The following is a 24,630-nucleotide window of genomic DNA, read 5'->3' as shown; positions in this document are numbered from 1 at the left end:
ATTCCCGATGGAGGGGGATCCCAAGAGGGTGCAAGTCAAAGCGTTGGAATTCGTGGCGCCGGAGGGACTCAGAAATACGTCCGCCACCATCTTGGCCACGCCCCTCCCTCTCTAGAATTTTAAAGGCGTAGTGGAGTTGTTTTGCTTTCATTTTTCCTTGGTCCAGCTGGTGGTTAAAGTTGAGATTGTCATCAAGTTGGAACCCAAGATATTTGTACAAATTCACCTGGGATATTAGTTTGTCATCTAGATTCCAGATGAATTTACCTTTTGACCCTGTTTTCCGATGTTTAGAAAAGCATAGCAACTTGGTTTTCTTGAGGTTTATTTTTAGTTGAGCTGTGATCGTGTATGCTCCTAGTTGGGTCATTGATCGCTGCAGACCTATCGGCGTTTGCAATAGAAGAACAAGAGATGTTTCTCAAGGTCGGCAGTGTAGATGTTAAATAGGCAGGGGGCCAACACACACCCCTGTTTTAATCTGTGTTTGGTTGGAATCTTGCTTGTTATACTGTGCCCGTCTCCTCTCCTTACTTGTACCCACGTGTCTGAGCAAAGGTTGATTATCTCCTCCAGAAGTTTGGTTGGTGCCCCCCAATTTTGCATTTTGGCCCATAGCCTTACTGTTGGTACTTTATCTAACGCTGCTTTAAGGTCGATGAAGCACGCGTACAGAGTGCGTGATTTTGCGTATGCTAGTTTGGCCAGGAGTGTAACCGCGGAGATGTTGGTAAGGGTACCCATTTCAGCCCAAAATCCGGTTTGCGTGTTTGGCATCACTCAATCTTCTAGATCTACCAGCCAATTCGAAGCATAAATCTTGGCCTCAACGTCAATTAGTGCTATCATTCTATAGGTAGCAGGTCCGAGCTTGAACCTGATTTATATTTGGGGTTTAAGATGCTTCCTCGCCAGGAGTCAGGGATTGTGCCTGATGCTAGCATGTTTGTGAAAAGCAGAGTAAGGATACCAGACCAAAATGAGGGGTCATGCCTAAATAATGCATTAGGCAGACTGTTGGGCCCTGAAGCTCCCTCAGGCCTTAGGTTTCTTATGATGTTAAGGACCTGCTCTTGTGAAATCTCCGGGGTGAAATCTGATAGTTCTGACTTTACTGTGTCGTGAGTTATTCCTGCATTTGAGACTCCATGGTTTGCGATGTCAATAGGTGGAATAGCGTTGTATATATGTTCAATATGCGCTCTCCAGGTATCATCCATTATTTCTGAGCTAAAATGGCAGTTCTTGCCATTTGATAGCTGGTTAATGACTTCCCAGAAGAGCTTGGAGTCTCTTTGTTTGCTGGCATGGTGGAGTTTTGCCCAGAGAAGTTCTCTAAAGTTTTTCTTAGCCGCCTTGATATCCCTTTTTAGTTTTTTTCTTGATTTTGATATTAAGGAAAGAATATCCTGTGAAGATTCTGAACCTCGGGTTCGTAGTTGTCTTAAATGTTTATTCAGTTGAGTTTTTGTTTCCTTAGGTTGTTAGTGAACCACGCTGCCCCCACTGATCTTCCTACGTTGCGGCCGTTGCCTTGTCTTGTGAATTCCTTATTTAGATCATGAGTGAAGGATACCCTGACCTTTATAAGTGATGGTTCCACTTTAAAACTCTCCAAATGAGCAGTGCATGTGGCCATGATATCGCCGATATTTTCCCTTTTCCAAGTCAGTCGTTTCAGGTTATAGCATTGTGTTTGTAGGGACATTGCTTTGTCTGTTATTAAATTTGCCGTACTTATGAGCAAAGTGAAGGTTTGGGGATGGTGGTCACTTTCAGTCCTTTCTTTAATTTGGAAATTTGAGATGCATGGGAGAATGTCTGGACCTGTTTGTGTATAATGAATGGTTGATCATGTTTTTTTGCGTAACCCCGGTATATGCTGGGAGACACCCCGGCGAGACTCGTCCGTTTAGTACGCACATTGACTGTTCTTCCAGCAGGGAGGCGCATCTGTTACTGTGTGTATCACCTCGTTTTCTGGGTCGAGTATGGCCTATTGATCTTTCTTTGCTGCCATGTAATAGATTCATGTTGAAGTCTCCTGACAGTATGATGTTGGCATGTGGCTGAGCAAGTTTTAGGGTGGCTAGTCTACTTGATTTCTTTTGTTTACCTGATGGGTGGATGTAAATGTTGCATATTAGCAGGCTAAAGAAGGGTGAGGCCACTAGTTTGATGCATGACATCCAAGCTGAGTCGAGGTCTACTTCAGAAACTTGCCATGAGATATAGGTCAAGACAAAGATGGAGAGGCCTCCTTTTGCTCTTCCGTGATTCGATTCTCTTTTTGCCTGATTTAGATATTCTTTATATCCCACAATTGGTGAAGCGTTTGTCTGCCATGTCTCTTGAAAAAGAAGGTTGTACTGTTCGATGAATTCCATGAAGTCAGGATCTACTAATTTTGTGCTTAGGCCATTGACATTCCAGGAGCAGATGTTACAACCATTGTCTGGTTTTATTGCTCTGCTTGAATTTATTCATGCCAATGCGTCGATGGTTCCGGTTATGTTTGACTGGCTATGACCAGTGTGCTTGACTGCTTCGGGGTGAGCGAAGGTGATTTTCCTTCCGGTTTGGGGGGTACTCTTTGTTGTGCTGTGTTCATCCAGGCCTTTTGTGCCTCTCAGCATGCTCCTTGGTGGGTTTGGTTGTTGTAGCGGGCTTGGATAACGGGGGGAGCTAGCTTTTTTATTTCTATGCCCCATTTTGCAAATGATTCCTGTTGCCACCAGATCTGCTCAATGATAAAATTGTCAAAGAAAGTTGCTGTAGTAATTTTGTGACCGGTTGGGTCTGGGTTAAGCTTAAACTCTATGCTTTCTAAGTTACCGGTGTCAATATGGCTCAAGGAAGAGAGTGCTTTAAATAGTTTTAATAATACGCTTTTGTTAAGGATGTTGTGGGTTTCCCTTGAGACATGGGGGGGATGAAGTCCAACTTTTTGTTGTCATTAGTGAAATCAGAAGAGATCAGCCACTGTTCGATTTCCTCGCTCTTTCCAATTTGTTTCTCCTCTGTAATTTGTCCCGGGGCGATCGAGCAGTGATTTTGAACATTACATGTGATGTTTTGGATGTGTTTGTTGTTGTTCTTTATGGTCGTTGCTGTGCAGCTTCCCATGCGGTGGTTGTTTATTATTTGAAGGTTGCTCCTGACGTCGCGGTCACCCTCCTTGTGCGGGATGGTATCCTTTACGCTGGTTGTGGTGACTTCTGGCGTGTTGCATCCCGATGTGGGGGTGGTTTGTGTGGCCTGGGTTGTTGGATACCGTTTCTTTTGCTTTTCAGTGGGCTTGAATATGCTATATACATTTACTGGCTGCAAATGTTCTGTTATGGGTTGAATTTGACTTATTGAGGTGGAGATCTTATTAGTGGATGGGGTCATTTCAGGCCTCTGGACTGACATCCTCAATGTTTGTGGATGTTATATCCTCTCCACTTTGAGTCGCATCTTGCTCCTTCGTGGTGCTTGTTACATTCTGTGCCTGTCTTGTTTTTTTCCCATTTCTGGCCTTTCTCAAGTGTTTTCTCTCCCGCTTGGATAGTGGGCTGTTGCTTCTGGTGACTTGATGCTATAATCAATTGAGGGAACGGCCAGGGTCCCTAAGTTGCCTATGTTGCCTAAAACTTCTGTTGGTGGTGGTTTCATTGTATTTCCCGGTGTTTCAGCTAAGTTGATTTCCAGTGCTTTTACATTTTGTTTCTTAAGAGGGCTAGGGCGAACCTGATCCTATTCCCTCAGTGTTTCTTTTACTTTAGTGACTGGTATGTTGGTCTTAGATGAGGTGTCCCTGATAACCCCCAGTAATTCAGACATTAAACCTGGGACTACAGCTAATTGACCTATTATTTGAGTGTAGTGGCAGTGGCATATTTGATAAGTTGTTTCTCAATTTTGCTGCACCCTTGTGATCATTTCGTTAAAGTTTTGCAACTTTTGGAGCCCCCCTCTACGAACATCGACCAGGTATGTAACCCCAATGCGGTCCCATAGAGAAAAGCCCTTCGCTCACAGAGCCTAGGTGACGGCGAGATATTTGCCATAAAGGTCCGGAGCACCAAAGCATGCATCAATCGGAGATTTACAGGCTGATGCAAAGGCCACACAATGCCACCCAAATGAAGGACGTTCGAAGTAAGGGAGCAGCACCACGCACGAGGAATAGGGTGAGTATAGTTCGCTAGGACATAGAAATACCGGGGCAAACTTTAAACCGAGCAATGCGTCCCACCGGGTTAAGAGGTAGGCGGCTCCATTTATGCAAGTCACGTTCCAACTTCAACGTAAGAGGGCAAAAATTGAGAGACCAGGCTAGGTCCGAAATGCAGGAGATTTAGATCCCTAGTTACATAAAGGAGTTCCATTTAGAAGGAAGGTCGGGACACCAGTGTCTCTCTGCCGCCTGGCCAGTTAGTGATACCAGAACAGATTCCTCTGCATATAATGTAAGATTCTCAAGGTACCTAGGACCTGCCATTTGGGGGTCACTGAGAAAGAGCAGGACATAGTCTGTGTATAAAGCAATGCGCTCTTCCATGCCAGCTCTAAATCCGCGCATCGCTTCTCATCAGGCATGCCAGTGGCTCTATGGCGAGAGTAAAAAGCAGCCGAGACAGGGGGCAACCCTGACGCTTTCCCCTATGAATGGGGAGAGGATCCCATTTACTCGGACCTGTGCAGAGGGGGCGCTGTACAACTGCTTCATCCCTCTGCAAAAGATAGGTTGAAAGCCTGCACGGTGAAGCACGGCCTAAAGGAAGGACCATGAGACAGTCGTAGGCCTTTTGGAAGTCAATCAGGAGGAGAGCCAGCCCTTCGCCCAGATGGGCTGCCTGGGAGAGAGTCTGCTGTACTCTTCGAATACAGTGGTGAGTGCTCCAACGCAGCATAAAGCCACACTGGTCAGGGTACAATAGATATGTGAGGGTTCAACTAATCCTTCTCACCAACACCTTCGCAAAGATCTTGATGTCAGCGTTGATAAGGGATATTGGGCGGTATGCTATGATGAGCAGCATTCCACCGGCACGGCAAGCTATTTTTAAGGTCTACTGCCCCGTTCTGGTGAGAGAGGTCAAGCCTGAAACAAACAGGTGTTCTGTTCATCCACAAAAAGAACAAGCAATAAAGATGCCTCTAAACCTTATTTTTATCTTGTCACATGCTATACATTCAAATACAGAGGTCAAAAATCAGCATCTGCCTACAAATTGCCGCTTATTTTATCATGGAAATTAGTGTTTACTTTTCTCTCTTTGGCCGCAAATTTAAAGGATTTTGTAAAGTGAACTGTCTGACAATCGTTGTGAAAGGAAGGGCTGTAGAAGGTCAGTTTTTCTAACACAACATATTTAAATAGATTGGAAATCAACAGTACACATTTTTCAAAACATATCAGCAATTAAGAAAGCAGATTTGTATTTGCAATTCAGAAGTGTGATGTAAACAAAGATTTTAATAGAATCAAACAAATTGGAACACTTTACTTGGTGATGTGCAAATGATAAATATTTGCAGAAACCCTATTTCCAAACTTTATCATTTGTATGCTCTATAGTTTTATCAGTAAAACTGCATGTCAGTTGGAGATTTTGACCCATTTCAATAGAGAATGTGCTGACTGTAAATGACAGTGTGCTACCACATCATACTTTAGTAGTATATTTAATTAAAGCAAGAGTTTTTAAACATGAAATGAGGAACATTCCTGCCCCTGCCATGATGACAATGCTGTTAGTAAACTAAGATGCAATTCAGGGGTCATGTGTACCCTAAATGTGAGCTACATTTGCATTATACATGCAGAGAAAATCAGTCTTTCAACTCAAACAAAAGAGTTTTTGTACCGCAGGCATACCGAACTCACACATTTGAAGGGGCTCTCATATGTGATAATGAAGAAAAAGGAGGCTTGGTGAAATAAAATATTTGCCCAGGATCACACAATTTGAGAACAGTTTATGGGTCAAGAGCATTACAGTTAGGTCTAGTAGATTATTCAAATCACTAGATCTCGAGTCTGGTAACATTTTTAACATTTTTCAAAGCCCGCCTTTCACTACCCAGGCAGGACATCCGTAATACAGTTGAGAGAATTACAGATGATCAGGAGGATCTCAGAGACCAAGGACTCTCTCTGCAGTCTTCACACCAAAATCTCTGAACTGCAGAAAAACATGATGTCAGCTGGGGACAAGGGCAGAGGATTCAGAGGGATGCGTCGCTGTAGGATCAGAATAGTGGAACTCAACTCATCCCACAATGTCCGAAATATTGGGTTTCTAAAGAAGAGGTTTCCATGTACTTTGCAGTACAACACTGCCCAACGAGAACCTATTGCTCATATTTTAGATGATGAGATAAGCAAGGTGAGTACTGAAAGCAGTATTGCTTGCTTCTTTGCGTTCTACTATGCAGGTTTGAACTCCCACATCTGGCTTGACACTCTTAGGGGACTTTAAGACAGACCCACCTGCACGCACATTGACTGTGGAAGACCAGTGCCTTTTGGAAGGTGCCATAATAATGGAAGACCTTGTAGAGGCCCTTGCTCAGGTTCGGGCTAGTAGAATGCTGGGCCCAAACAGTTTACCTGCAGAGTTCTTCAAAACCTATGGGGCTTAACTCCTGGGCCCACTGTCTGACACCTTTACTGAGACCTTGCTGATGGGACTGCTTCCCCCTAATCTCCGATTGACAGAGATCATGGTCATACTCAAACCATACATCCTCTTGATCTCTGCCCCTTGTATTGCCCTATCGCCCTTCTCAATATCGAGGTTAAAATCTGGTCTATGGCACTTGCCAGTCGTATGCTATGGGTCATAAAATGGTTGCTCCAAATCAATCTTATGCCCCACTGTGCCACTAGACACAACATTCGCCAGATCCGCAGCACTTCCGGCCCAGCTGGAAGAATACTAGGGGTCATGGGATGCTTCTAGTGGATTTTAATATGGCTTTTGATTCTGTAAACTGGGATTACCTGTTTCTCCTTCTAGTAAAGCTGAATTTTGGCTCCAAGGTTTATCAGATGGGTTTTCCCTCTGTCACCTCTGCTATTCGCTATCGCAATCAAACCTCTTGAGGGGTGGTTGAGAATAGATGCATTGATCAAACGGCTGAAGGGGGATCCAGGCATCTCTGACAGAGCAGTGTTACATGCAGAACATTTCCTTATATTTCTAGGTTATACTCAGAAATTAGGACCTCGTGTTCTTCAAATATTTCAAATATTTGAAGGTTCTCTGGGCTCACCATTAACAGGGCATGGGTGTACCTTATTGGCTAACCTGCTTCAGCTTTTGAATGGCCAAAAACGTACAGGTCTCAGTGGATGGCTTTAAACACCTTGGGGTTTATGTGGCAGAAAACCTAGAGATCATGGAATAGGAATTGTCAGCCCCAACTGGGCCTCCTTACTTGGGCCCATGAGTTCTGGTCTGTGCTTCTTCCTTCCTTTGTGAGAAGCTCCTCGATCTATAAGATGGTTGTCTTGCCAAGGCCTCTAGGTCAACTACATAATTACCAATTTGCCATACTGTGATCCTTCTTTCAGTTAGTCGACGCATTTCTTAGGGAATTCCTGTGGAACTGTTGACTCTCTAGAATTGCCCTATCAAAATGATATAAGTTCACATACAAGGAAGGCATTGCTGCTCCTGACATAACGTCATACTACAGAGTGGCCCATCTCAATATTATCAGTGAATGGTGGTTTGACAGTAAAGGAGACCCGGCTTTCATGTCTGAGCGGAGTGCAATGAAAGATATGCAACTCCTAAACTTGCTTTACAGTGGAACCCCTTCCCCCTCCAAGGTCTCTTCCTTCAGTTACAAGAGTTGTGTTTTAGGCGTGGAAGTATACTAACATTGCTCTGGGCTGGTCAGGGCGCCTGACCAAAGTGACTCCCCTGTGATTTGGGTGCAAGTTGTCTGGTCTGCTGTACCTGGATTCTGGTCATGGGATAATGCTGTCTGCAGTTTCGAAAATGTCATGTTTGGTGCTTTGTTGATTTGCAAGGGGCGTACAATTTGCATCACAGTCCATTTTTCAAGTATTTACAACACCATCACGCTCTTACTCCTTATATAGCAGACTTAGAACAGCTCCCGGACTACAATTCTATAGAGGCCATTGTCCTCATAGATGAGTTAACTGCCCACAAGATATCACAAGTTTATCTCACTTTTGTAGTCAACTCGAGAGATGCTTTTGATCAATTACGAGAGTTATGGGCCCGAGCCTCGAGACCCCAGACAGACGATGATTGGAGAGAAGCTTTGACCTCCCCTTGAGAAACTATGATTGTCTGGCAGTTTAGAATCATCCAACTCAAGTACCTGCATAGAGTATATTACACACTGGAGTGGCTGTGGAAGATTTGGGTGATAGCCTTTAGAATTTGTATGAGATGTGGTGCTCGGAGGGGTGATGTGTTGCACTCTGTATGGGTCTGTGAAAAGATGTTCGGCTTTGGGTTGTGGGTGCTTTGGAGAGGTGGGGGGATGGATACTCCCAAGAGATACAAAATTCACGCTAAAAGTGACATTAATAGCATCAGATATCAAGCAGACTTAATGTGGGATTAGTGGTGGCCAAGAGAGACATCGCTAAAGGGTGGAAGAATGTGGAGCATCCGTCTTTGGAGGGGTGGAAGGACGGTTTGGACCACTGTATAAGTCTGGAGATACCTATTGATGCAGCCAGAGGTGGAAACATTATAATTCAATTCAAATAATATTTATTTGGATATAAATATCCATAAAAGCACATGTCAAAAAATACCAGCAACAATACAGATTATTATAAAAAGCACAATATAAAACAATTAATAAAAAGAGACTTTCAGGTTGCATTAAAATACTTCAATTATATGCATAGAATAAAAGAACGTAGTGTGCAAAACAGCAGTGTCATAAATAACGATAAAACGTAAGCAAACCCTGGCAAATGGCAACATTGTATTAATATACGCAATCAGACATTCAACAAACAAATAGCAGCATATTATGATAAAATGCGATCAGATGTAAACAGTTTTAGCAGCATGATATAAGGTGCAATTAAGTACTTTATAAGGTAATTCCGGTCCACAATGGAACTTTCTTGTAGTGTTTCTTACCATAAAAATATTGATAGGATCATACGGCAAAAGTGCTGTGTGCTCAAGTACACTTAGATATGTTACAGAGTGTTCATAGAAGCACGTGAGTGAACTGCCTCTCTCAGAAAAGAACTTACACGAAAAGTCAAATTATCCCTCCCAAGCTTAAGAATTTCCCGGTAGTCTGTTCTATAATCAATGTTGGTGGTTGCACTAAAGTGCATTTTTCAAAGTTTCATGTTTCAGTTTCATGTTGCGCACACACATGCCCTAAGGGCATGTGTGTGCGCAACATATGGGCACAGATCAATTTCAGGGGTGCCACAGGGTGTCCTTTGGACACCCCTGCACCCTTGAAATCGCGCCGTTTTTTGACCTTCACTCTGGCCAGCACCGCGATCAGGAGACTGATGTAGAAGCCGACCATGGAACTTTTTCTAAATGCATAGTGACACATATCATAGTGTTCACCAGCTATAATATACTGGAAGCTGCAATTTGAGAAACCGCAGTTGTACTTATAAAGTTACGTTCTGTACATATTGTCACTATATGATTACATATTTGTTCATTGCACGCAACCTCTCCCAGTGAAAATCAGAAGTTGCCGGACACTTCGACCCTGGAAAAGCCCTGAGGAAGCCCAACTTGGGCGAAACGCGTTGGCTGTGTTCATCTTTTTCAAGATACTTTATGAAGATTGAAATAAAATCATCTCATGAACATCAATGAAGGACTATTACTCATTTATGAACACATACAAATACTGTGTTTAGTATTTTTTCTGTACAGTTCGCATTTTGTTGCCTCTATTCCTTTTTTGTTTATAATATTTGGGGTTCTCAGGCAGTGGACCTCAGAGGTGGGCAACATTGGCAAATAAGATTTTGCTGTTACTCTGTGTATATTGTGGGTAGTGCAACTTCGAAATCCTTACTGCCTCTTCTTGTTTTGTGAGTCTGTTCTATAATCAATGTTGGTGGTTGCACTAAAGTGCATTTTTCAAAGTTTCATGTTGCGCACACACATGCCCTAAGGGAATGTGTGTGCGTTGCGCAACATATGTGCACAGATCATTTTCAGGGGTGCCACAGGGTGTTCTTTGGACACCCCTGCACCCTTGAAATCGCAATCTCAATTTGCGAATCGCTAATTGCGATTCGCAAATTGAGATTGTCTTCCCATTCATTCCTATGGGCCTCTAGGCCCATCGGAATGAATGGGGAGGTATTCCTTAATTGCGACTCGCAATTTGCGAGTCGCAATTAAGGAATTCTAAGAAATCGCTATTTTTTTTAGTGATTTCTTGATGCATTCCATTTTGCTAATCCTTAATAGCGAATCGGTATTTTTTGCTTTTAAGGAATCGCTAAATGGGTTGTTGATGCATCTGGGGGTTGGTTATGTGGGAATCCACAGGTGCGCCTTAAAAATGAGAAGCCAGTGGGTGTTCATGCTCCCTCAAAAACTGTTGGGCACATATGTTTGTTGCACAATTTCCGCAAGGAAATTGTTGTTTACAAAAAGTTGAAAGTAGTCAGTGGGCAAAAAATTTGCAGTATTGATTTTACATTCAGCAACTCTAGTTCAAAGAGGAATTACCGACCCCTAATTTATAGGGGATTGTCAAGTGAACTCGCTTGCTGTGCTCCAACTGACACATCTATGACATTTAGAATTCACTCTGACCTCTGTCTCTCAGTATCTGATCCGACCACAGAGCCCTCCTCCATTATTAGGCTTTAGGCCTATGCACCATACAGCGTGGAATTGGCCTTTTCTGTTTTTTACCTTAAATGTGTATTCCCAAATAGTCTGTGCTACGTACAGTCCAGAGGTACTTTTAAAAATATATACGAAGTAGGAGACGAATCAGGAGAGCAACTAGACCTAAATGTTGTGCGGGGGAGGGGGCTCAGATATTGAATGTTGGGGAGGAGTCATCCTCAGAGCCCCAAAAAGATTTATAGGGGCTCCCTTCACTGTTGTATTTTACTACAGAATGTGGTGGTAGACCTGGCAGGATGTGAAATTACGTGATCTGATAGAGACTTCTAGCTGCAGATTCCTTACCTTTGATTTTGAAAGGTAAGGAATCTGCAGCTAGATAGTCTGTACCAGATAATGCGTTACCGAAGATAAAACGAACTTGTTTTTCTAGCACAATTAGTTTAAAATTGTGTATTTTAAACTACACTGGGCCCAGTTACATTGGTCTCAGCCTAGTACGATTTAATATTTTCAAGCTGTTTTACTAATCCCCCCTCCATTGCCCCGCGGTACTTTTAGAAAATTGTTTGTGTATTGTTCGGTTCATACTGTGCTTACCAGCATACAGTACCTTTATAATGTTTGCAATATATGTTTGTACACAATATAACTCTGTTTGTCATGGGCAGGGTTTCTAGTGCCCGCTCAGAATAACACACATAATACTGAATCTGCAGTTCCTGGAACTATGTGGTATCCTGCATTTTGGCTCCTAGTATGAGAGCAGATCTAATTAGTAGGCTTGGCAAAGATGCAGTTATAATTATTTTTTTAGGTTTATTGATAAACTGAGCTTATTTTAGTATGCCTAGTGGGGCCAAGGCGTTTCATTTTATATGATAGCAATTTAAACATGATGTATTTATTTGAAATTAAATTTACAAATACAATAACGTTTTTTAGTTTAAATTAAAAATGGAATGCTGCTATAATTTTGAGACAGCTGCCTTTCGTTACTGCTAGAAGTGGGCTTGCTATATGCAGGGCCACTGGAATTATGCGATTGCAGCTGCTGCCTTTTTTTACATAGTTATAGATTTGCCGCCTTTGCCACATAATCTGCTGTAGCAATTTTTACAAAAAGAAATGTTTCTAGCTCGAGCGGTTCACATGCTACAAAAAATGCACCAACTCGTGTTGCTGCGCAGTAGGAGGTCCTTTGCATAGATGGATCGGTCACCTTTCTGTTCCTTGTTGCTATATTTGGGTGTTGTTAGACTGGTACTATTGAGGTGCAACCAATACTCAGACAGTGTAAGAGAGACAACATAATACAGTAATACTGTCGCAAAACGTGCTACATTACGCTGCATATTTTGCCTTTGCATGCCGCATAATTTGCCTTTTCTTGCTGCATACTTTACCCGCCCCAGCCTCAATTTCGCCCAACCCTCCATTCCAGTGGCCCTGGTTTACGGTGTAAATTCGGATTTGTAATTTATAAAGAGGTATCTTTCGTCGCTAGGGGGCAGGATTGAACTGTATTCACGTTGATCTCTTTAATTTTACCGTTGCAAACATCACACATGTATCAAGGGATTCCATTTTACAATTATTTTGCAGTCCTTGTTTAGGGAAGGAGCTACTCTTCGCTAAACGTATTATCAGGCTACACTGCCGTCTGTTTAACGGGCGAGCAACATAGTGGGGTTTGAACTCTAAAATATTTAATTAGCTTGTTATAATCGATTTGAAAGGGTTTTAGAGTTTGGGAAGGACTGACACACTTAAGCTGTTGCTTTGTATATGTAAGCGTTTCAATTTGTTGAGCGCTGTTCATGTGATCTGAATTTGTACACATGTCATGCTAGCGACATTTATGGCAAACTTTAAAGACAAATACATTAAAATGTCAGTGATGTTAACCCATCCCATTAAAAACAAATATGTTCCAATTTTGTTTTATGTGAAGATAAACCACCTTCTAATTTCCTCTTTTTAGGGGATATTCCAAACACCATGTTGTGGAGGGGCTTGAGCCCACAACCCTGTACAAGTTTCGTCTTAAAGTTGCTTTTCCTAATGGGAACTTTGAGTACAGTCCAGTGGTTTCAGTATCTACCACACGTAAGTCTGTGTTTGTCGCTTTAAAATGATTTTCTGTTGCCAACACTGTTTTACAACACCAAAATACATTTCGGTGATGCCAGATCAGTTTTGTGTCCTAGCAGCAACGTTAATGGACTCAAGATATTTTTGTATTGCGCTTCTCACCAGTCTCTCAAATCCAGCCCATCATAAATTATTTACGTCTCTTATATCGTGGGTACTGTAATTAATAAACACAGAGAAAGAAAGTATTTGCCATGAAGTGTGTGTGTAGTTGCTCTCATGCATGCGATAGCAATCGCAAAGTGTTACCACTGGGTCTAATGGAGGTATGTAAACATTTGGCTACATTCAAGCAAAAGGCCTGCCCAGTGGATATGCCCTATTGTGGGACATGCAACCTGTGTATTATGAGGTTAGCCAGGTAGTGCAACACTACCCAGCCTGCCCCCTTCCCAAGTTAGCAGGAGCTCTTGACATTCCTTGACTTTATTTCCTGTCTGGAGGAACGTGCCGAAAAGCGTCCCTCACTGAAGGGTCACCACAAACGTTTTGCCTTACTCCTCTTCTTTTATTGACCTCGTTTCGTTTTGTCGAGTGGCTTAAACGGAATGTATTGAAATGTGATAAATTAAACGTTTTGCCTTACTCCTCTTCTTTTACTGACCTCGTTTTGGTTTGTTGTGAGGCTTAAACGGAATGTATTGAAATGGGATACATTATGTTCAAGTTTAGTCAAAGGCCATTCAATTGGACACAACAATTATAAAAAAAAGTAAAATGTTGTATTTAATTCCATTGCTCACATAAGAGAAGGAGAAGTGCTCAGTGCTCAAGTGATCACACATGAGCAAAGTTCGAGAAGAACAAGATGTGTGGGTGTAAATAGAGATTCGAGCAATGGATACATGCTCGAAGTAATAGTACAGTCAGGGCTTTAAGTGGGCCGGGTCTCACTGGTGTTGATCACCGGCAGTTTTTTAAAGGAGGCCTCGAAACGGGTCTCTATCGGGCTTTGTTTTGTGCCCTGGCACATGTGGTCCGTTTTTTTCCGGACTGCAGTGACAGCAGGCACATCATGTGTGGGTGCTCAGACTGCTCACCTCTCACTAGTGGAGGTCACGGCATGACGTTATGCCAGGCGAGCGTTGTAGCAGGAGGGAAATCCTTTAAAGAGAGTCATTTTCTCTCTGGATTTCCCTTCTCTTTTTGAAACTCAGGAGCAGCAACATTGCCGTGTTGTCACCAGGGCTTTAAGTGGAAACTTTTTCAATATTTTATACAAGCCATAGTTGCTGCTTATTTATCTTATGCAACTAACAACCATTGACAAAGCCAATAGTCCTGACTTGTTTTAGGTATGATGTTACTTGTTGTATCATATATCTGGATACAATGACAGAAACAGCAAAATACAAGTCTGGCGGCACACTATGCTACCGCAGATGTTTAGATTACGTGTTTTTAAGCCACGCCCTTAATTACATTGGTCACCCCCCTTTGAGAGGCCCCCCAGTTTTTACATCCCACTTAAAGACCTGGGTACAGTACTGATCAATTGTATCACATACAACTGTCAAATAATGACAGGGGCCCAGTTGAAAACTGCTTCAACAGCGTTTTGGTCCATGCTTATGTGAGGGCTCACCTTCAGGACAATAGGTTATTGAGCATAAATGGAGCTCTGCAAATTAGTAAATATTAAGTTCAAAATTATAAAAATCCATTTAGTAGACTAGAATATATGTGCCCATCGACTCAATGACCTATAGTTGTAAATCAGGGTTATATCCCACTGATTGCTCGGGAAATACAGTTCGGGCACAAAGCAAACGTTTTACAATCCTCACAGAATACTCAAAACACCAGAAAATATTCTTCAAGTTGATAATCATATCCTTAACTGGCTGAAGATTCTCATAATCGCGGCAGTTTGCTAAATTTAGCAAATATTATTCTCGATCTCATTTATTTAAATGTGCCTCATGTATGAGGGGTTGAGTTTCTAGAAGTAAGAAAGGACCCCGAAAAACAAATGCTCTAGGATTATGCAATCTATCAGACTAGCACCGTGTAAAATGAGTATACATGTTGATGGTCTCTGACTACTAATTTGAAATTATGAACATTTAAAGTTGTTATCAAATATGTGAATGTCATTCCAAACAAAAGGTGCCGCATCTTGTTATATACAGTGGTGGCTCCTCAAAAGAGTGCTGCGGGGTGGGGCGGGGGAGGGGCGTAGTAAACTCCGGAATGCGGGCGAACAGAGTTGTCTTAGACCTGCCACTGCAGTGTCTGTGAGTGCAGTTTTAAACTGCCATGTCGACCTGGCAAGCGCACCCACTTGCCAGGCCAAATCCTTACCTTTTGACATGTAAGGCACTTCTAAGGTAGGCCCAAGGTAGCCCCAAGGGCAGGGTGTAGTGTATGTGAAAGGTAGGACATGTATGGGTGTGTTTTACATATCGTGATAGTGAAATACTACCAGTTTCTTTTTTTACTATAGCAAGGACAATCTCTCCTACATGTTATCATTGGAGCTGCCTTGTAAAATTTTACAGATGTAACTTTCAACTGGGAAGAGATGGAGTTTTGGAGTTTGAGTTCCTTGAACTCAGAATTAAAAAACACATCTTCTTGTGAAGGTGGTTTTTAAATTGTATGTTTAAAAATGCCGTGTTTAGAAAGTGGGTATTTTGTTTCTTTGCAAACACAACAAGATGATGGAAGGAGTGATGAAACTTTTCAGACACTCACCCCCAGTCACTATTAGATATGGGTTGAATCCATCATCGTTCTTTTGCTCACTTCACCGCCCCAGTTCAGACCCAGCCATCTGAAAATCTGTCTTGACCCTGCTCCTCATGGGAACAGTGAAGCCTGAACTGCAAAGCCAGGTCTTCCCTGTAGTGGCTTGCTCCCTGGACTTCTCTCCGATCCACATTGCCAATGTAAATGTACATGTATACACAGCAGTTCTGGCGTACCTTTTGCAGCTTTGGCCGTGTCTCCCCATACTGCCAAACTGTCCAACCACCACAGGGGACCCAGCAGTTTTGCGACTGAGGTGCCCATGGACACCATGGCTAAAGTCAGCTGGCTGCCTAGTCCACCACCACACCTGCCAAGCCTCTTTAGCTTATCCTTCCAAGAACACAGCCACGCGGTGGGAGCAATATCCATCTATTCTTACTGGTTTGGCAGGCCATCACCTTGGACAGGTAGGTTCTGCAGATCATCTGTAAAGTATACACCCTTCATTTCCTCTCTTCCATGCTGCTCCTTTAACTGTCCCCCTAGCATCTGATGGAGGACCATCTCTCCATTTTGTAGCAAGAAGTCCCAAAGAGGCTAGTATCAAGAGGGTGTCAGCACCAGAAGTAGGACGTGGTTGTTATTCCTGCTACTTTCGGGTGCTCAAAAGGATGGAGACCTTTGTCCAATTTTAGACCTGTGCCCTCTCAATGGCTTTCTCCAAATAAAAAAATTTAAAAGGCTCACCCTAACTCAGGTCTTGTATGCCCTTGACCCTGGAGACTGGAGGGTGGCGTTGGACCTCTAGGATGCCTATTTCCATATAACTGTCCTACTGGCTCTGCGTTGCTCCCTGCAGACTATGTTAGGACAGGAGCATTTTCAGTATGCTGCTCTCCCCTATGGTGTCACTAGTGCCCGTCAGGTGTTTCATGCAAGTGATGGTGGCAGTGGCAGCGCAGCTTTGGAGGACATGGGTGCCAGTTATCCCCTACCATGCTGACTGGCTGTTAAAGGTGGGATCGCTCCAGACAGTGGGTTCACTATCAACGCGTTGTAGTCACACCGGAGTCTTTCTCAGACATTTCTCTTCATTAGAGCAATTCTGGACACGGTTTGGACATTCAGGCTATCATCTCGATCTTTCAGCCTTGGTCCTGGATTTCAGTGAGGTTGACTCTTAGCTTCTGGGACTGATGGCCTTTAGCATCCTGCTGGTTGAGCCAGTAGGAATATGCAGGCTCTGCAGTGGGACCTAAAGTCCTAGTGGGCCCAAAATCAAGGGGATCCCTCCGTCCATGTTCAGATTTCAGAGGAGACTACCCAAGATCTGCTGTGGTGGTTGCTGGATTGCGATTGGGTCAGTGGCAGACCCCTCTCCCTTCCCCACCAAGAGCTGACAGTGGTGACCAATGCCTCACTGGGTTGGGGTTGCCATCTGGTCTCCGGTGGTGCCCGGGCTACACATAATCCTTCTAGAGCTGAGGGCTTCGAAAGGCTCCTTCCATTCATCAAAGGCAGGCTGGTACAGGTGCTCACAGACAACACTACAGTCATGGGGTACTGCAGCAAACAGGGCACGACAGTTGAACACTTTCAATCTTCCTCCAGAGGTGGTTGATGTCATCTATTGACAGCCACGTCTCCCTAGACAAAAACTGTATATGGCTTTCGTTGGGACATATTTGTGACTTGGTGCGGCACCCATCAGTTAGACCCCCTCCAAGCCACGTTATCTGAACGTTCTGTTTGTCATTTGTTCTTTCTCTTGCCCAGCAAGCTTTGGCTTTGGGCAAGTTAAAGATTTGAATCTTTCGGCCATCTTACAATTGCCAGATCAGCCTTCGTTGTTTAGTCATCACAGACTCGGTGATGGCAACTGTGTGATGGTTCAGCCACACTTCCCATACACAGAATGTTCTTTTGATTGCTAAGTTTGATTCCATTTGATGAATCTGCATCCCATTAGCAAAACTGGTTACGGTTGGTCATGCCAATTTTTATGCAGATTTGTGCAGGGGCACTTTGCTTAGAAATTGTGATTTATTTTGATTTGGTGTACATCTGTTCAGTAGCTTTTGAGATATTGGTGTTTGAAAAATGTGTCGATGGGCATGAAAGAATTGAAATGTGGAGATAGCTTGACTGTTCTTACTTGCAAGCAGGAACCTCGCAAGTTGAATTTTCATGAAATGTGAATAACTGAGAAAGGGGTTTCAATTGGTTTGTTCTCTTCCCCGTCTTGAATTGACAAATTTGCATTAGCTTGCCAGTTTCGCATTGTGAACAAAAAAAATCACACAGAAAAGGAAAGACACAATGTCCATATCTAGGTCATAAAGAGAAGTACACCAGTGCACTGAGGGTTGAAAAAAAATGAACAACCAAATCTAAAAGAAATCTTGTAAATAAAATGTGTGAGCTTGATGCCACTGTTTTGTCATTTTAAATAGGTGTCATTTCCCTGAGCGCTCGAATTTCTTTGAGCATGTGTCTGTATGTGAATGTGTGTATATATGTGTGTGTGTTTATATATATATATATATATATATTATATATATATATGTATATATATATATATATATATATATATATATATATATATATGTATATATATATATATATATATATATATATGTATATATATATATATATATATATATATATATATATATATATATATATATATATATATATATATATATATATATATATATATATATATATATATATATATATATATTCCTCTCAAATGCCCTGAGCTTTGCAAAGGTCACACAAAGCAGCTCTTTACCATCCGGTTTAGAAGCCTCGAGGCTGCTTGCAGTTTTTTGGATCCATTTCTTTTCTTGGTTCCTTGCTTAATTCCCCGACGCGTTTCGAGGCAGAACGCCTCTTCCTCAGAAAAAATGAATGCCTCACCAGTTTTGTCTCACTGATTATTTTATTGAGAACATCGCCTCCATGGGTGTGGCACACAGTTGCCCAATGGCATGATGGTCCGTGTAGTTCTTGGGGTGAGTCTTATATAAAAGTTCATTTGAAAGTTCATTAGCACCATTTCCGACAACTATATGGAAAGGCTAGGAAGGAAACCATTTCTTTCCGTGAAAGCATGTAGCTCTAGGCAAAACGAAGCCTGCAGCTTTTGAAATCCAGCCTACTCAAGGATATAATAAGCTTCAACAAAAACACAGAGACAATGAACTTTCAAATGAACTTTTATATAAGACTCACCCCAAGAACTACACGGACCATCATGCCATTGGGCAACTGTGTGCCACGCCCATGGAGGCGATGTTCTCAATAAAATAATCAGTGAGACAAAACTGGTGAGGCATTCATTTTTTCTGTGCAGCCCCCAAAAGGAAGAGGCGTTCTGCCTCGAAACGTGTCGGGGAATTAAGCAAGGAACCAAGAAAAGAAATGGATCCCAAAAACTGCAAGCAGCCTCGAGGCTTCTAAACCGGATGGTAAAGAGCTGCTTTGTGTGACCTTTGCAAAGCTCAGGGCATTTGAGAGGAAGATTAAGCACACGGCAGTCCTGGCCGTGGCAGAGGAGCACCATTTCCGATAACTATATGGAAAGGCTAGGAAGGAAACCCTTTCTTTCCGTGAAAGCATGTAGCTCTAGGGAAAACTAAGCCTGCAGCTTTTGAAATCCAGCCTACTCAAGGATATAATAAGCTTCAACAAAAACACAGAGACAATGAACTTTCAAATGAACTTTTATATAAGACTCACCCCAAGAACTACACGGACCATCATGCCATTGGGCAACTGTGTGCCACGCCCATGGAGGCGATGTTCTCAATAAAATAATCAGTGAGACAAAACTGGTGAGGCATTCATTTTTTCTGTGCAGCCCCCAAGAGGAAGAGGCGTTCTGCCTCGAAACGCGTCGGGGAATTAAGCAAGGAACCAAGAAAAGAAATGGATCCAAAAAACTGCAAGCAGCCTCGAGGCTTCTAAACCGGATGGTAAAGAGCTGCTTTGTGTGACCTTTGCAAAGCTCAGGGCATTTGAGAGGAAAAAAAAATAAAAAATATATATATATAAATCAATCAATAAAACTTTATTCGATTTCTTGAATAAGACAATCATAAAATCACATAAAAAATACAATACAATTTCCAATTCGTAAACATGCAATATGTACAATATCAAGGATTAATTTTAAGTAAAACAATGATCCTTCCAATTTATCTTGATAGAGAGTTGTCAGTTGTCACATAATAATTTTATTCCCACATTTAATCACATTTTTCAAGAATACAGTGACAGAAGTAATATTAATTAATTCTCTAAGGATTGTAGGACCAGAAGTGCGGGACAACAGTGCCTAAAACCAAGTGTTCTTAAAATAGGAACAATCCATCTCCTTCTATGAATGGAATAACATTTGCAGAGGAAAAATAGTTGACTGTGACAATACTTCATCGCATGGGCATTTACTCATCGGTCTCGACCAATCGTTCAGTTCAGAGAAACTAGTTGTTCTATGTACAATTCCTAATCTAAAACGGGTTAGCAAAAACCTATCACAGTCACCTTCGACAATCCTTATATATGGTTGCATATAAAATATAGTTAAAATAAGATGATGCGCCTGAACGGTTGGTTTTATCATTTCGGTAGTATTTCTCTTTTCGTCCAGCAAGCACAAGCAACTATATTTAAGATCTTTCCTAGTAACAGAACTCATGGTATTAGGGTCATTGTAATACTCTGGGTGACCAAGATTACATGTAAATATTTTTACATAATTTAACCAGCTAATTCGCAAAGCCCCATCTAACCCCTACTGTCAATCAAAATTTGGCGAATAAGAAGTGCTTCCTCTACGGTCCAGATTCTGTGCCATAGTAAGACCGGCTGGATCTTTATAATGTCCATTAAATATGGCAACCCCAGCTCTGTGTGACAATTATACGTGGAGGTGCTATCAGGGACATCCAACAGAGACCTAATAAAGGTATTCTCTGCAATCTGTAGGGAGTTGACATCAGCATAATCCCAGATACCCGTTCCATAGGTGGCAATTGATATACAGTTAGCTTTATAAATCTGGAGCAGTTCTACTGGAGGCTGTCTACCCAATTTTCTGCTAAAGTTGGATAGGGCTGCCAGTGCCTTTATGAATAGTAATCTTCTGGCTTTAATTGCCTCTGTCCAACTGTTCGTACGATCAAACAAAATCCCTAAGTAAGAGAATGTTTAAGTACATTCTATCTTTCTGGCACCTATGTAAAAGTGTCTACTCTTGTACTGCCTGTTCCACACATCATAATAAATGTTTTGAAGGTATTAACGGTAAGCCCCAGATCAGACATAAATGTAACAAAAGTATTAACTACCCGTTGAAGGCTCAGCGGAGTGCGGGCCATAAGGACAGCGTCATCCACGTACAGAAGTACGGGTATAGGACATTTATCGAGTAACGGCAGGTCCTGGCACTCTTTCTCTAATACAGCTCCTAGATCGTTTATGTAGAGTGTAAAGAGGAAGGGGTGCCAGGACACATCCTTGTCTTACGCCTCGCCCTATACTAAATGATTTTGTGCACTTTCCCCCAGCTCCGTAACGAACTCTGGCCTTTGCTTCTGAGTAGAGATGCCTCATAAGTAATATGAGCGAATTTTCCACCCCCATTCCCTCTAGGATCTTTCAAAGTTTTCGATGAATGACACAGTCGAAGGCCGCAGTTAGGTCAACAAATAAAAGATACAACGTGCCCCTTTTTGCCTTTGTATATTTGCCCAAAAGAATATTTAAATTAAGACCCTGCTCCACAGTACCCAGACCCTTACGAAAACCATATTGCAAGTCACTAACAATCGAATGGTCCTCGACTCAATCCTGTAATCTGGTTTAAGTAACCCAGCCAATAACTTTGACCATAGAGTCTAGCAGCGAGAATGGCCTGTAACACACCTGATTCTCTGTATCATCTTTTTTTAAAAATAGGCACCAGGATCGATTCGGACCATGTTGGCAGAAACATGGCGCACACCATGCATTAATTACTTAGGTTAGGAGCGGTCCCCATAGGGAGATGTTAGATTTAAAAAGGTTCACCGGGATACTGTCGGGCCAGGTGCCTTCCCGCCCGCACTTGAAATAATGACGTGGTTAACCTCGGCAGGATCTAAATGTATGCCAATATGTTTGTTACTTGCGAGTGTTCCTTGCTCATTAACTATGCCTGTGTCTCCCAATAGATCACTAAGTGGATTATTATACAATTTAGAGAAATGTGCCACCCATTCAGTCTCGCTGATGGCTATCTCTATCGATGCTATGTCTCTGTTTACCAAAAAAGGGGCATTCACGGCTTTCCAGAAAGCTGACATATCTCTAATCTTAGAGGCTCTATGCAGGTCATGCCAGGCTTCTTCTTTTAATGCATTTTTCCGGTTTCCTAATACCTGCCTATATTCCCTTCTTGCCTCTTTAATATCCACTCGATTTCTAACAGGGGTATGTAAAACTTTTTTAAGTTTCAAATAAGCCTTGGTCATTTAGAATCAAACCACCCTGTTCCTCTCTTTGCTTTTCTATTGGATTTCACAAATAGCGCTTTTTTAATGTGATCTGAAATTTTAGTTAAGCCTTTTATAGTATCACTAGGAGGGGTAGTTTCATTAAGGCAAGCAGGAAAGGCATCTTTACAGCTTGACACAACCTTTTTTATTAGCTTTCCAGAGTCCACATTTACCCAACGGAGCGCATACCCGTTTAACCTACTCAGGGTTATGTTCTCTACAAAGATGGTTGGGCTATTGCTCAGGTTTGTTGTATTACTGTGAACAAATAGGCTAACACTTAATGAAAAGTGATCACTCAAGCGGATCGCATGCGTACAAAATGTTTGGACTCTTGAAGCATGTCTACTAGATATTAGGACAAAATCTATGATTGGAAATATGCCACGGCCATTAAAGGTAGAGCTAAGAGAAATTGGTGGTGAACATAAGTTGTTAGCAAATCCTAAATCAGCATTAAAAATAATTTTGTTTAGTAAATTCCTATAGATATTATTTGGGAAATGTTGTAGGTATCATCATCTATCGAAATACCACAGACACCTCCGTCAGCCTGTTGACATAAGGCGGAGTTAAAATCCCCTCCACAGATGATAAGTAAATCCTTTGTTATAAAGGCCTGTAAACTATGTAGATGATTGCTTATTCTTCTCAATACCTTCTCAATCAGTTCATGAGGGACATTGTTGTGAAAGTTCAATAAGGCAATACAAAAAGATTTGTCAACATTGATGGTAATAAGTTGGAAATAAGTGTCTGTAACATTCAGTACAATTTTCCTTATGTTCATATGGTTGGAAATATAGGTACATAGGTAGGCCCCCTTTTGGTCTTCCATGGGACGATGTAACTGAAGCAGTGTATGTATATATATATATATATATATATATATATATATAGATATATATTTATATATTTATATGAATACTTTGTTCGATTTCTTAACCATCAAAGTTTACTAATAAGTCAAACACGAAATCATCCATCATCATTTCAACAAAATAAAATGACAGATTGTTGGATATACAATATAAAAAATGGTACATCAGTAAAAATACTCTTTTGGTGTACAATAGAAGAATAAAAGTATGCTTTTCATTAATTAATTTTATTTATTTATTTATACGACTTATATAGCGCGCAAATACCCTGAGGTGTCTCGGCGCTGCTCAAATCTGATGCTCAGGAGGGTGCTGATTTATTATTGATTAAAAAGCCATGTTTTTAACTGTTTCCGAAAAGTCATTAAGGAAGAACTGTTTTTTATATATTGAGGGAGAGAGTTCCAGAGTCAAGATACTGATACTATAACTCGTCTGTCTCCCCAATTCACTCTTTTTGTTCGCGGTATTGGAAGCAAGTGGGCTGAGGATGAACGTAAAGTTCTTTTGGGAATGTAGGAACCTAAAGCTTTTTTTTTTTAAATCTGGGCCTGTATTATTCATAGCTTTATACGTGATACAGAGCGCCTTAAACTTGGTACGACTCCTAACAGGGAGCCAGTGGAGTTGGCGAACAATGGGAGTGATAGAAGAGAATTTTGATGTGCCGGTCAAAATTCTCGCCACCGCATTCTGAATTAATTGCATTTTGTTAAGAACTTGTTCTTGGGCGTTTAGTAACAGACCGTTACAGTAATCAATTTTAGAGAGTACTAAGGTACACATAAGAGTTTTGCCTGCGTTAGAAGGAAGAAAAGGTAGTAGTTTCTTAACCATCCTGAGAGTGTAAAAGGATGATGAAACTACTGCATTAGCGTGGCTCAAAAAAGACAACCTATTGTCAAATAATACCCCTAAGTTTCTGACTTTGGTAACCGGTAATGAGGGAGCTCCTAGGTCCGATGGCCACCAAACTGGAGACCAAGACGGGGTCAGTTTTCCAAAGACCATGACCTCCGTCTTGTCAGAGTTTAATTTTAAACAGTTATGATCCATCCAGGAGCTGATAGCCATCATGCCTTCCTGAAAATTGGCCGCAACTATTCCTCCGTTGTTATGGATGGCCAGTACCAACTGGGTGTCATCTGCATATGATGTCACCCCTATTCCGTAGGATTTAATGACCCTCGCCAAGTCCGACACATAGATGTTAAATAGTGTCGGACTTAGCGAGGATCCCTGGGGGACACCACATGGTAAGGTGAAAACAGGAGAGTAGAAACCACCCAGTTTGACAGACTGATTGCGGCCAGACAGAAAGGAAGTCAGAAGAGATTTGGCTTTGCCCTGAATGCCAATGTGGGCTACACGGTCGATCAAGATGTTATGATCGACCGTGTCGAAGGCCGCAGATAAGTCCAGTAAAATCAGGATTGCTGCTCCTCCTTGATCCATAATCAGTCTGACTTCATCTGCTGCTTTAATCAGTGCTGTTTCCGTCCCATGCCCTTT

At 41.9% G+C, this 24,630-nt stretch overlaps 1 protein-coding gene across 1 annotated transcript in view; it reads left to right on the top strand.

The window, feature by feature from the left end:
- Positions 1-24,630, top strand: part of FANK1 (fibronectin type III and ankyrin repeat domains 1) — a 1,467,952-nt gene that overhangs the window by 443,994 nt on the left and 999,328 nt on the right. The window contains exon 3 of the mRNA XM_078643513.1: positions 12,829-12,953. Within this exon, the coding sequence (XP_078499639.1) occupies positions 12,829-12,953 (125 nt within the window). The remainder of the gene's footprint in view (positions 1-12,828; positions 12,954-24,630) is intronic.

This window comes from Lissotriton helveticus, chromosome 5_1 (assembly GCF_964261635.1).
Source record: "Lissotriton helveticus chromosome 5_1, aLisHel1.1, whole genome shotgun sequence".
NCBI classification, from domain to species: domain Eukaryota; kingdom Metazoa; phylum Chordata; class Amphibia; order Caudata; family Salamandridae; genus Lissotriton; species Lissotriton helveticus.
Note: the sequence above shows the minus strand (reverse complement) of the source record. Positions and strands in the feature narration are given on the sequence as shown.